At 45.9% G+C, this 14,580-nt stretch overlaps 1 protein-coding gene across 1 annotated transcript in view; it reads left to right on the top strand.

Moving 5' to 3' along the window:
- Positions 1-14,580, top strand: part of SH3RF3 (SH3 domain containing ring finger 3) — a 360,128-nt gene that overhangs the window by 290,796 nt on the left and 54,752 nt on the right. Inside the window, exons 6-7 of the mRNA XM_010333743.3 lie at positions 510-680; positions 4,935-5,188. Coding sequence (XP_010332045.2) covers positions 510-680; positions 4,935-5,188 — 425 coding nt within the window. The remainder of the gene's footprint in view (positions 1-509; positions 681-4,934; positions 5,189-14,580) is intronic.

The following is a 14,580-nucleotide window of genomic DNA, read 5'->3' as shown; positions in this document are numbered from 1 at the left end:
CAGGAAAACCAGGCCTGGTTAGACTAAGTGAGGAAAATCCAGCCCAAGTCTAGCTTAGCTCACCCTGAGTTTTCCCTAAGGTTTTCCTTGCTGAGAGCATCAGAATTTAGACAGTGGGAAGAAGAGGAAAAAACTGGAAGTCCAAAGACCTGACCCTGGGATGAAGTTCAGAGGGTCCTTGAGGGCCTTGGGGTCACTGTGCCGTACTGAGCTGCCTTCCCATCTGTCAGAGGGGCAGGGTGGGTGGCCCAAGGCTGTGGGTGACAGGCCACCCCTTCCTTGTGGGCAGCTCCCTGCAGGCCTCCACCCTCCCCTGCCTATTGGGTTTGTTGTGAATAGTGAGTCAGGGAGGGTGTGTGGGCCCTCTGTAAACTGCAGAGCGCCCACAAACACTAGTGGCTCTTTTTAGGTTGGGTTCCTCCAAAGACAACTTTCCCTCAGGAATACCGGCCGGTCCCCTGCTTCCCGGGAGGGCTTCCACTGATGCTGGCCCCATGCTCTGCCCGCAGGTACCTGGCACTCTACGCCTACAAGCCCCAGAAGAGTGACGAGCTGGAGCTGCACAAGGGTGAGATGTACCGGGTCCTCGAGAAGTGTCAGGACGGCTGGTTCAAGGGGGCATCCCTGAGGACTGGGGTCTCTGGGGTGTTCCCCGGAAACTACGTGACACCTGTTTCCAGGTGAGGGCATGGTGGTGGCAGCCTGGGCAAGGAGAGGGCAAGGGCCTGCATGCCCTATTGCCGTTGTTACTACTGGAGGCCATGCTGTGGGTCAGGCCCAGAAGGCAGCAAGGCCCCCAGAGCCCAGGATTCAGCCCTGGCATCCCCAGGCCTGCATTTTACCTTCTGAGCTGGGTTTGCACTCAACTCCTTTGCTATCCTAAGCAGACACTGGCCACCAAGGGGAGAAGAACAGGAACAGGAGGGGCAAGGACAGGAAAGTCAGCAGAGAGTGAGGTGTCAAGTGTGAGTGTGTGTAAGTGTGAGGACAGTGTGTGCACATGTAAACAGTGTTCAGTGTGGATGCGTGTGTACAGTGTGTGCACGCTTCTGTGTGCTTGTGTGTATATCTGTGCATGCGTGCAGTGTATGTGCGATGTGTGTGCCTGTGCATATGCATACTGTAAGCACAAGGTGTGTGCACATACACAGTGTGTCTGTATAGTGTGTGCATGTATGTGTGTGCAAAATGCGGGTACAGCATGTGTGTGTACAGTATGCACGTGTGTGCAGTGTGTGTCATCACATACAGATGTGTGATAGGTAAAACACTATATACATATATGCAAAGGAAAAATGATATATTCCCAAAAGTTAACAATTGTTGAGTAGTCGCATTGTGGTCATAGATTTTTTTTTCCTTGTATTGTTAGTGTTTAGTAAGTTCTCTGTTCTATTACTTTTATAAAATAGCATATGTAATTTTAGAGTCACTGAAGGGATAAGGGGTTTGTCTGGGAACTTTTCACTGAGATGAGGGTCCACAGCTTGATGATGTCAGTCGGCCTCACTCACAGAAGCCCCTTGTGGGCACGCCTTGTGTTGACACTGCAGTACACACACAGAAGCGAAAGACCTGGCCTTGGGTTTCTCCTGCCTTTGGAACAAGGCTACAGTAGAAACACGTAAATAACACGTAGACCCTGCTCTGATTGCCAGGCTGATTCCTACTTGCGGAGTGGTCTCAGGACACACGGTGTGTTGATTTGAGCGGCTCTAGTTCCCAAGATGATCTTCAGCCAGGGCCTCTCTCAAGGTGCCCAGAGGCGCCTAGGGGATGATGGAGTCGCCCAAGGCCTGGAAGGTCTGCAGGCACAAGGCTGGAGGGGCAGTTAGAGGTCCTTTGCTCAGGTGATGCTCAGCAGGGAAAAGCTTGAAAAGCAAACTGCAGAGGGGCTTCAGGAAGTGCCCCCCATCAAACCCAGCCACCTGGTCAGAGGGGTGGCTGCTTAGGGGGTGAGCTGCCCATGGCCTCCTGGGGCTTCTTCAGCTGTGTGGGGTGACTTGCCCAGTGTGCGCAGCCCCGAGGAAGGTCTCTGGTCTGGATTTCCCATGCCAGTAGGTATGGATTGGCTCTCAGTCTGCATCCAGCCTGTGCCTGAAGCCCCTGGCCTGGAGTTGGGCTCACCTGTCGTGTTATCAGATGGCCCTTCCTGGAAAGGACAGGTTACCCCTCTAGGTTAGGGGATACCCTGCCCAGCTGGCGCCCTCCAGGAAGGCGCAGCCTTAGATGGTGGGTGTCCACACCTCCAGGCTCACCCGCCCTGCTGGGGACATCACCCTGTCACATGCCACACTCCCATGTGAGGAGGCAGGTTCTTCCTCTGTGCAGCAGGCTAGAGCAGCAGCTTCTGAGGGAGGCCAGAGGCTTCCCAGTTTCTCTTCTCTGATTCTTCTTTTACCCTTATCTGAGAACTTCCACAGACCTTCAGAAATGTAAAGCCTTCGGTTTAAATCCAGCTTCCTTGCATGGCACTGGGGTCCTCCACCACCTGGCTGGGCAACTCCTGATGAGCACCAGTCAGCATCACCGCAGGGAGCTCTTTTAGGTGGCCCTACCCTCACAATACTGGAATGCCTTCCACCCTCTTCCTGTTTCTGAATTAACCCCCTGAATATCCGTCACGAGCTTGCTATATCCTTGCTAATATCCTAAGTCTGCTTGCTATATGAAGCCTTGCCTGGAGGCCCTGATCCTTGCATGTGCCATAGTTGGGATAGATGGCTCTGCCCACCATGTCATCACAAGCAGCCCATTGGCAAATTCTGCCTGTTAAGGTCACCTACAAGCATGCAGGGTTCCCTAACAGGCCAGCCCCTGGGCCATAGTAGCCATCTCCAGCTTTGTGTCCCTGGCTCCTTGCTTACCATGTGCATATATGAGATGCTCAATTAATGCAGGTGGAATCAATAAGAGAAATCTAATTGTTTTGATCAAAATGTCTCCTTAAGAACTGTCTTCTGCTGCCAGGGAGTTTGTTATGAGAAGATTCTCCAGCTCCTGACACGAACTCCGTGGGTGGCCCGGGACCTTCCCTCCACCTCTGCTGTGTACCTCATGGTTGCTCACACCCCTCAAGCCCTCTTGGTCTGTGTTTTGTAAAGAATGGCAGAGCCAGGAAGAACCATTAAGCAAAAGCCATTCCAAGTCTTGCCTTGGTAACTGCAGTGTTGGGAGGCCACTGAGTGTCCTCTCTGGTTCCTCAGAGAAGGAAATGTCAGCTGCCCCCGGGTCAGTATGTTGGAGGCCATGGCTCCCTCACTCCTATCCATAGCTCAGCACAAAACAGGAAATCTGGCCTTGGTCTTTATCTTCAGAAGTGGAAGACAGCTGTCCCCTTCCAAGGCTGTGCCCCCAGGACTTATACTTTCTTGATCCCTGCTGGGTTCAAGACAATTGCCAAAGCTACGCAGCAGAATGCATACGCCTTTACTGGAAGTGGTTGGAGGGTGGGCAAAGGCCTGCCCTTCATGCACAGACCTGGATCCATCAGCTGTGTTTGCCCCCATCGTGCTGGAAGGCTCTGGAGTGCTGTGGGCTCTTGGGGCTGGGAGTGTAGTGCTCAGAGTTGAACATTCCAAGTTCATTTAAAAACTAGGTGCGGGAGCAGGTGTGTGGCTCTTCCTGTCCTGGCACTAAGGAAGTAGGACTAACAGAGGGTATCTCTGCACTCCTGCCATGAGGGCAGAGGGAGAGGGTTGTCTGCTATCATGAGAGGCAGATGTGTGTCTGCATCTGTTGTGTTCAGACTTGTCAGTATCACCTTGCAAATTAGTGACTCACCATTTGTGAGCCCACTTCATTTAGTTTTAAAAATGATTTCCTCGGGGAAAAGTGAGCTCCATGGATAACAAATAGGATTTTTAAATTCATGGTTTTGGCTGACCTGGTAATAAGCTTGATTGCTGGGGTGAAGTTCAGCACAGCTCTGAGGGCTGGGGAAGGAGAATACCATCCTGGGTCCCTTAGCTTGTGAGTCCTTGTCCAAGAGGCACCTCTCCTTGCAGCTGCTGTGCAGAAGCCCACACTCTGTTTTGCCAGGAGCTTCCCCGCTAGGGGCCATGCCCTGTGGTACCAGCCATAGGGAGAAGGCTGGACCAGGCCCAGGAGATGTGGGGCAGGCAGCCTGTTCTCCGACCTGTGGCTTCTGGTGTGTCTTGAAATAAGATCCTGAAGGGACAGAAACGGGAATTTACCCAGCTCTTGGACAAATGGAAGACATTTAATTCCCCTGAAACTGAATCCACAGAAGCTTCTAAGCCCCTAACTCAGCCATATTTCACACTGCTGCCTCCAGGGCATGGATTAAGTGCAAATACACAGAGGGACAGCATAGGAAGACCCATTTCCAGAGTGGCTATGTTCCTCTTGTGAGAGCTAGTTTCATCTGGAAACTTCGGAGTGAAAGTACATCTACTTCTGGTATGGAACTACAAACTCCTGGAAATTCTCAGAAAGATGTCGTGCTGGTGTGCCCTTTCCCAGCAGCCAGCAGGTGCTAGGTGGCAGCTGTGCCCAGAGGTGGCCAGCATCCTTGCCATCCTTTCCCACACGTGCTGGATGCGTCAAGGCCTCGAGGGACGCGACTGAGTCATCTGTTCTTTCTGGATGTATCTGGAGACACAGCTGTTTGTAGGAACAAATTAAGGCAGTAGATTTGGTATAAAAGATTTGATTCGGCTCATTCCTCTGTTTCTCAGGGTGGCTTTGCTATCTCTTAAATATTTCACACTGAGAATTCACCCCCCCCCATGAAGGTTTTATAAAGGGGCCCTTCTGCCCAGTGACAAGTATTGTTTTAGGGCTTTGTCTCCAGATTAGTTGGCCTTCATCTCTCAAGAGCCAGCAGGTCAGAGTGTGGCTCTGCCAGAGGCCCAGGTGGTGCTATCACCTCTGAGCCTCTCATCAGAATTCCTTCTGCTTTCTCTCCACAGGGTGCCTGCAGGAGGGGCGGGGCCTTCCCGGAATAATGTGGTCGGAGGGTCTCCACTGGCCAAAGGCATAACCACAACCATGCACCCAGGCAGTGGGAGTCTGAGCAGCCTGGCCACTGCCACCAGGCCCGCCCTGCCCATCACCACTCCCCAGGCCCACGCCCAGCACCCCACAGCCTCGCCCCCAACAGGCAGCTGTCTACGGCACTCAGCCCAGCCAGCGGCCAGCCAAGCCCGGAGCACCATTTCAACAGGTACATTCCCAGACTCACAGGGGCCTCACCCTGCGGGGCATCAACAAGGGAGCTTCCTGGGACATGCTCATGAGACACATCTTGGCCCTGGGCTCCAGCAGTGCACATGCTACCAGTGGTATGTGCTTGCCATGCTCATGAATGTCTGATCTTCAAGAAAGTCACTTCCTTATGTGACCCTTCCTGGCAGCTGAAGTTAATTTACAAATATTTACACATTTCATAATGGCAAGAGGGCCGCATGGACTATTAAGATAAACACCGGCTCTTTCAGATGCCTCACCTGTGAATGACTGTGGGCTGGCCACGTGGGTCTTGCATCTGCCGGGCCCTGCAGGGCTTCCCAGATAGGCGGCATCTCACAGGACAGGGCTGGGTTGACACTCAGGCCCAGACTCTTCCCTTTCTGAAGTGCTCTGAGGTGGGAGGAATGATAGCTGTTGATCCTTTGCCTCCATGGCAGCTGGAGAAACTTAAGGAAAACCAGTTTGCCCCTGGGTTGTGAAATGAAAAGAATGTATGGGGTGGACCTTAAGGGCATACAGAAGGTAAGCACATCTTGACTGGTGGCTTAGTGTTGACCTGATAAGAACTACTGATGCTGGATTCGCAGGGTGATCTGGGAGCCCATGCCACAGCACCCTCCACCACAGTGGAGCCAGTGACACAGTGCCAGTACCCCAGGACAGGAGGGTGTAACACGGACTCTCTTCCCACCCAACCCTGTCCTCTCAGAAATCATCTCTTTTTCTCAAAGTGAGGCTTAAAGGACAAAAAGAATGTAAATGCACAGAAACAATAAAATGCACTATTTCTTAGACTAGCCAGCACAATGACCCATTAAAGTGTCCAGAAAACAGCTTCTCATGTGGAAAGAGAAGGCAACACTTAGCTCAGCAGAGGCCATATTTCCTCCCATGTCTCAGCTGATGGGACAAGGGGTGCGGGGTAAATGTCTGTCATCCACTTGCCTACCCAAGTGGGTGCAGGGTGGACTTCAGGCACCCAATGTCCAGCATCATCAATGGGTACAGGTAGACTGGGTGCCTGGTGTCTGGCACCATCAGTGGGTGCAGGGTGGACTTTGGGTACCCAGTGTCTGGCATTCTGATAATGGACTCTGGGTGCCTAGTATCCAGAATCATCAGTGGGTTCAGGGTGGACTTCAAGTACCCAGTGTCCAGCACCATCAGTGGGTACAGGGCAGACTTTGGGTGTCCCATGTCTAGAATCATCAGTGAGTACAGGGAGGACTTTGGGTACTCCATGTCCAGAATCACCAGTGGGTGCAGGTGGACTTCAGGTGCCCTATGTCCGGCCTCGTGCGGGTGGTGTACCTGTCAAGCAGTGGGTAATTTAGCACTAGGAAAGCTTCATGGGTGGTCTCAGCACTGTCCTGGTGTCAGAGCCTCCAAGACCTACTCTGCCATCTCAGAGATTCTCTAAGTCCCTACTGGTATCTTTTTCACTTAAATTAGCCAAGAACGATTCTTTGTTTTCACAACCCTGGCTCCTGGGCCCTGGGAAAGAATCTGCAGCAATATTACCTGGTAGCTAAGCCCACCCCACACTCCGTGACCTTCTGATTTACCATCCTTCAGCATGGTTTATATGGATCTGTGTTTTCTGGTAGCCTCTAGCTGGGGATACAGTCGTTGCAGTTGGCAAGTGATCTGGTGATCTGAAGACGTGCTCCCTAACTGGTCAGAGGTAGCCAATATACTGATCTACTTGACCCCTGGAGCACCCAGGCAGGACCAGGGGAGCAAGAGTCTCAGGCCAGGTTCCTTCTGGTTATAAACACCTCATCCAGTCAGCTCGGCGTGCCATACAAATGTTTCCACGTGCACCAGCACTAGAAAGGGTGAGTGGCCCTGCTCATCACGGTGAGCCAGCACTCCAGCGCAGTGGCCCTGGATTGTCTGCCAGTATAATGGTCTTTCCACGCCAAGCCTTGCTGGAAATGTTCCCAGTTCAAAGAAGAAATGGAGCCCTGCCAGTCACTTCTCCCTCTGTGGAATAACAAGCAGTATCAAAAGAAATTGGCAAGGCTGTGGGGCAGTGCAACATTGTGTCTCAGTCTTCGATCACCATAGTAACCACGAGGGTGCCACAAGCATTCTCTTCCATCAGTTTAATGTTACACATGGGAGAGTGAGGCACGGGATGGTTAAACGGCTCCCCCATGCATTCCAGCCCACCACTTGTCCCCACGCTATTGCTGTCACAGCCAGGTTAAAGAATGGCTCCTACTGAGCCATATCAGTAAATTAAATGCCACTGAGTTCCCGCGGCATTTTCCACTTCATTCTGCATTTAGAGAGAGAAAAAACACTGTTGACAGTCCAAGTAATGGATTGTTCCCTGCAGTAATTGCCCATTTCAGCAGACCCCAACCCTGGCGGGTGGGAGGCATTTCATCAATGTTCTCATCTCAAGCCAAAGTCAGGCAGTTTGACAAAGGCTTAATTGCATTGGCCATAGCATCCAATATGATTTGTTCTTCTTGATTAATGTAACTCCTCTCCCAAGGGCAGAGCACCCCCTGTAAAGTGCCAGTGTTCCTTGCACACTCCTGTCTGTGCTTAGCAGGGGCAAGAGCCCAGTGTAGCCATGAATTCATCAGCAAAATAGCACTGAGAAGGAGCTAGATACAGGCAAGGCACTCTGCAGGGGTCTGGAAACAGAGGAGAACCAGACAAGCCCCATTTCCATCCCAGTTAGAGAGAATGACCAGAAAACAAAGTCCTGCAGTGGGGTTGGTAAAGCGCTGCAAAGGAGACCTGGTTAGGTATTAAGAGAGTGTGGGGGACAGAGTTCATTCCAACGGGGGGGGGGGGGGAATAGGAGAGGGAATGGGGGTAAGATGTATGGAAAGTTTTCAAGAGGAGGTGATAATACCTTGAATCTTAAAGGACAAGTAGGAAGTGTCTGAGCAGACAAAGCAGAAAGGTGGTTCCGAGCAGAGCAACCAGCATGGGCAAAGGCCTGGCAACAAGCAAGAGCATAACTCTTGTTTTGGGGAACTTTGTCCAGTTGTGACATTACATATGAAAGAAGAAGTCCAGTGTGTAAGTGACAGTTCCCTGCAGAGGCACGTTGTCCTTTAGATCTGAAAGGTGGGTAGGGCTCAGCAGATAGCAGTGGGAGAGTGAGGAAAGCACGCAGGAAGGGGAAGCATGGGGAGCTCTTGGCCTGCAGAGGCCAGGTGCCCCTGGATGCTGGAATATGGTCAGGATGCAAGAGCAAAGAAAGACTCGCAGTGAGGCTGAAAAGCTAAGCAGGGTGGACCATGGAGGTTCTTCTAGACCATGTAAGGAATTTAGGTGTTTCTCCTAAGGGCAGTGGGGCACATTAAAGGGTAGTGAATAATGGGCATAGTTCATTTTTAGATTTAAAAGATTGAGCTAGACATCTGTTTATGGCCAATCTGAAGTGATGAGGACAGGAATTACCCTCACACATGAAACCAATTTAAAAAGCCAAGTATATAAAGCAACTGTTTTCAAGACTTCAGACAACCAAGGACTGATTCATAAGAGAAGTTGCAGGCAGTGGCAAAAGGAGGCAGGTAACCAGGTGGAACCCCACAGGCTCTCTGCAATGAGGACGTGGAGATGAGAGTCTGTGTGACAGAGAGGGCTGGAGTTTCCAGGGCAGTGACCAGAGAGGAGAGAGCAGCACAGAGAGGCTGCAGAGCAAGCCCTCAGATCTTCAGTGGACAACTAACCTACATATGCACATGAAAAACGTACCCGAAGCCAGGAAAAGAATGAAAGAAAAGATTAGTCCTAACAGTGACCAGAATACACACCAGCTGGAAACTGCCTGTTCCCACCAGTCAGACTGGAAAAATAGCAGAAATCACTAGGCATTGAGTAATCAACATAGGACCTTGCCTCTGTAGTGGGGAATGTTGTGTCCAGAGTGAACTCTGTTCCAGTTTCACCCAACAGAGCTCAAAAGCAGGACTCAAGAGTCAAGCTATTTCTAGTTAATTTACCTTTGTCCCAGAACAAAGCTTAAGAATATTTATAGGAATACAAAAAAAAAAAAAAGATCCAACTCTCAACAACATAAAAATCATAATGTCTGATGTCAAATAAAAAATTATGAGGCATGCAAAGGAGCAGGAAAATATGACTTATAATGAAGGGATCAGTCAATCAAAACTGATCCTAAACTGACATAGATGTTGCAAAAACGTTTAAACATGATATTACAAGTGCCTTTCACATACTCAGAAAGTTGAGACATAGAAGATGAGGCCCAAATCAAACTTCTGGATGTAAAAACTATAGTGTGTAAGATCAAGAATATATTAGATGGAATTAATGGCAGATTAAATACTGCTGAAGAAAAAATATTAGTGAACTTGAAGATATGGTAATAGAAGCCATGGAAAGTGAAACACAGAGATAAAAGGCAATTTTGAAAAATGAATGAAATTAGTGAGCAATGGGACAACTTTAAGTGTCCTAATATATGTGTAATTGGAGTCTCCAGTGTAGAGGAAGAGGGTGGGACAGAAAAATGATTTGAAGAAATAATGATCAAAATTGTTCCAAATTTGATGAAAACTACAAACACAGTTCAAAGACAGATGGTGAACACCAAGCACAAGAAACATGAAGAAAACTATAACAAGGTAAATCACAATCAAATTGTTCAAAATCTGTGATAAAGAAAACCCTGAAAATATCCAGAGGAAAATAGATACATTACCTGAAATAGAAAAAAGATAAGAATAAGGATGATGTCAAGAACAGTTCAAGTGAGACGACAGTAGAATAATCAAAAAAAGTACTGAAAGAAATAATGTATCTGTCAATCAAGGATTCTAGTCTTAGCAAAATAATTATTTATTTCAAAAAAGCAAAATAAATAATTATTCAGACATAGTAAAACTAAAAGATTTTGTCATTAATAAATCCACACCATTAGAAATGCAAAACAAAATTATTTAGGAAGAAGGCAGATAATACCAGATGAAAATGTAAATCTATACAAAGGAATGAAAAGCACTAGAAATGGTAACTACATAGATAAATATATAAGATCTTTTCTTTTTATTTAAATAACTTTAAAATATAATTGACCATTTAAACAAAAGTCAAAACAATCCAGTTTTGGATTTAAAACTCAATTAAAAGTAAAATATGCAAGAAACAAAAGCACAAAGTTTGGGGAAGGAGAAGTGGAAGTTGAGTATACTACTGTATACTATGAATCTTTATGTCATGAAATCATCTGTAAATGACTATAATAAATTGAACATGTAAGTAACTAAATATGAAAACAAAGAGCTATAGCAAATAAGCTAAAAGGGAATAAAGAGGAATCATAAAAACATCCTATTAATCTAAAAGAAAGCATTAGCAGAAGGGAAAGGAAACAATGAATACATGGCTCAAAGAGAAAACATATAATAGGATGGTAGGTTTAAACCTAATAATATAAGTAATCACACTAAATGTAAATGGTCTAAACAACCCTAAATATAATGCAGATTGTCAGATAGTACTAAAAACAAACAAAAAACCAATGGTATGCTGTGAATAAGAAACATACTTTAATATTTCAAGTCTAAAGACACAAATAAGCTAGAAGTAAAGGGATGGAACAAGTTATACACATTCTTATTATTCACAGTAGTTATATTATATAAAGTTACCATGAACACTGAATTTGTGAATACTGAACTGTTAGTCGTAGGTGAAATTGTGTGTGTCCATGCATGCATGGGTGTGTACACATATCTCAAACAAATTATTGTCTTGTTCTAGTAGATTCTGTTTTCTTTGACAAAAGAGAAAACGAGGTTCAGAAGGATTAAGTGGCTGACCGAAGCTGCCCTATTAACAGGTGCCCGAGCTGTGATTAAAATACTGTCCAACTGGCCTCAGAGCCACAACTTTCTGGACTGTACTGGGTGTTGCCCTTAAGTGGCTCTATCCTCCTGTCATCTTTGTGTGAGGCTGAAACAAAAAGCCAGAATGTCACCTTGTTCAACCCCAGCTGGGAATCTGGGTGTCAGGCAACTCAAATTTTTTGCCGTAAAAATAACTGAAAGCACCACAGATAATTTGGGCGTTACAAATCATTTTTTACTAGTAGAAGAATTTGCAAATACAGAATCTACCAATAATGAGCATAGATTATACCATGCTAATATTAATCAGAAGAAAGCTGGAGTGGTTATCTTAATCAGACAGTGCAGAATTTATAACAATTATGTTATTAGAGATAAAAAGGCAATTTCATAACAATAAAAGGGTCAAATTATTAAGAGGACATAGCAGTTTTAAATATTTACACACCAAGTAACAGAACTTCAAAATACATAAGCAATTATGGATAAAGGTGCAAGGAGAAATAAATCTACAGTTATGGTCAGAGATTTTCATATGTCTCTCAATAATTGATAGAACAGTTAGACATAAAATTAGTAAAAATGCAAAACATTAGAACAACAGTATAATCAACTTGACTTAGTTGACGTTTGTGGAACATTCCACCCAGCAACAGAAAATGAACCTTCTTTTCAAGTGCACGCAGAATCATTTACTGAGATAGATCATATACTGGTCCACAGTATTTTTAAGTTTCAGCACATTGAAAGGGATTCAGGTCATGCAAACTACATTCCCTGAGCACAGTGGCATTGAATTAGAAATCAATAATACAAATAATAAAATATTTAATATCCTCAAATATTATGTACTTCAAAATAACCCATATATTAAAGAACAAATCAAAAGGGATACTATAAAGCATTTTGGGCTGAATGAGGTGAAAAAGAACAGTGAACTCAAGAGGGCTACCATTGATTTTAAGACTTCTTATGAAACTACAATAATTAAGTCTAGGTAATACTATCGTAAAGATAGATTGATCAATGGACATTTTTTCTTAAAACAGAAATTGCCCATTATATTTAGTAACATGTGGGATCATAATTGATCTTGTCTAGATAATATTTGATGCAGTGATGGAGTAGAAAGCTATATTTCAGAAGACTGAGAAGTGAATAAAGGACTCTTGGATAGTACGGAAGAGCAAGTTAATATGGAAATTCCCTATTCTGTTCTAAACACAGTGAAGTTTGTTTTTAATATTTAAAAAGTAAACTCTGTGGGTCTGAACAACATTGAACAAACAACAGCCAAGTGCTGAAGCACTGGCTTACTGGCTGTAGGCCAGTAAAAAGCAGGCTGTGTTAGTCGACTTTCAACTCCTGCAGGAGAATATGGACAAGAAACCCCTGTGAGAATCAGGGAACCAGAGCTAGGTGTGCCAGTTATAACAGCTCTATCCTTTTTCAGGGGATGGGCAATACTAAGCCTCTGCCTGGGATATGAAAGAGAGAAGAGAGAACTCCAACCCTGGTCACAGTGCTGAGGATGGCTCTGGCCTGAGGACTAGGACTAGCTCAGCACGCTCCCTGCAGGACTAGAACTCCAAACAGCCCATTATACCTAGTTCTGGGGGAGGGTCCCAGAGGCCAAGCAGCACTAACAGAACTGCCAGACCCAGAGGAGTAGAAAAAGAGCCACAAGCTCAAGGTGAGCTGGCACACTAAGATTTCAAAGCACAGGAGGGAAATTCATACATAAGTTAGCCAATAAGCCCAAGAAATGGGAGGTTGAAATACGGGAGAAATCTGAAAGCATCTTTGAAATCACTGTGTTTAAGATCTAAGAGGAAAAGAAGAAATAACATACATAAAAAATAAAAGCAGGAAACTATAAAAAATAAGTGGATGGCTATGAATCAGAAACAACTGGATGTGAAAAAGAACCAATTAGAAATTTTGGAGAGGAAAAATATATATTTAAATATAAAAACTCTGTAGGTACCATAAACTCTAGACTAGACTCAGTTGAAGATTGAATTAGTGAAAATGGAAAGCCATACAAAGGAATTTATCCAGAATATAGAGCACAGATGAAAAATATGAAAGATCTATAAACATTACAGATCAAGATAGATTGAGGCACTCCTAACTACTTTTAACAGGATTTTTTTTTATAACTAGAAAATAAAAGGGTGGAACAGAGAGAAGATTCAAAGGAATAGTCACCAAGAATTCTCCAAAACTGAAGAGGGGCTTATGTCCTCACACAGAAAACACGAGTGCTGAGTAGGAAAAATAACCAAAAATCCAAGCCTAAACACACTGAACTTAAACTTCAAGCATCGAAGGATAAGGAAAAACTATAAAAGCTGTCAGAGGGTAAATTTAGTTAATATAGAAATGAATAAAAGTATAAGAAAGAGCCAGTATGGACACTTTCAAAAATATTAGGTGTAAAGAAAAATGGGAAAAGGAAGTATTAGCTAAAAGGGGACAAGTTATAAAGGAAGGAGGATTGTTTATTAAATGGGAGAGACAACTGGTTAATAAATTATGGAGGAAAACTAATAAAGGGATTAAATATAGGAGAGAAGGGATGAGCCAGAGAAGGTATCAAGGATGAGGGTGACGGTGTTGACTTGGTGGGACCCAGAGTCCTTATGACCAGAAGGGAGGGATGTGGGGAAGTGGAGAGGGAGGTTGGCCTGGAGTTGTGGGTCTTTTATTTCATTCCTGAAGTGGGAAGAGATACCCCTGAAAATAAGGAAAGGACAAAGCTGGTGATGCAGTAGGTCATTTATTCATTCCCGCATTGTTTATAAAGTACCTACAGGTACTAGGGACATAGAGTGAACTGAGTGAGGACTCACAGTCCTTGGGGACTGCAGCAGGACTGAAACACACCAAAGATTTAAAGAAGAGAGGAAAGAGGAAAGCAGGGACCAGACCGTGGGGTGGTGCTTTCCCAAGCAGCCTTATTCTGACAGCTTGACTTCAAAGGTGTGAGCTGCTTTGGCATCACTAACGAGTAGTCCCAGTGAGCTCGGGATTGGGGCACCCGGGGTGGGTGAAACCCAGGGTAAATCCCACCAGAGACGAGCACACTCTTCACCAGCCATTGTCATGACCTGAACTGTGCCTTGCTTTCTCTCGCTGCAGTTTTTCTTCTCCAGTGGTTCCATTCGGTAAAATCAGAAGTGATGTGACTGAGAATCCCTTTTCTCAGAGACTCACTCTTTTATTCAAGAAATGTGCAGAGCACCTTCTGCATGCCAGGCACCATTGTGGGGGTTATCATGAATTAAGTAACCATGTCCCCACTTCATGGAGCGCCACTGCAGTGGGGACAGGCAGTGAACAGTCGGTCTCCAGTGAACATGTAAATTACACGACTGTGATGAGTTAATGTCTTTGGGGCAAAGGAAAACTGGAACTGGAGCAGGAGCAGAAGCAGGGGGGCCTAAGGCTGCAGGGGCAGGCAGCACCGGGAAGGCAGTAGGCAGGTCTCTAGGAGGTGGTATCTGAGCCTTCCAGG

This window comes from Saimiri boliviensis, chromosome 1 (genome assembly GCF_048565385.1).
Source record: "Saimiri boliviensis isolate mSaiBol1 chromosome 1, mSaiBol1.pri, whole genome shotgun sequence".
Taxonomy (NCBI): Eukaryota; Metazoa; Chordata; class Mammalia; order Primates; family Cebidae; genus Saimiri; species Saimiri boliviensis.
The sequence above is the reverse complement of the archived record's forward strand: the minus strand, read 5'-3'. Positions and strand labels throughout refer to the sequence as shown.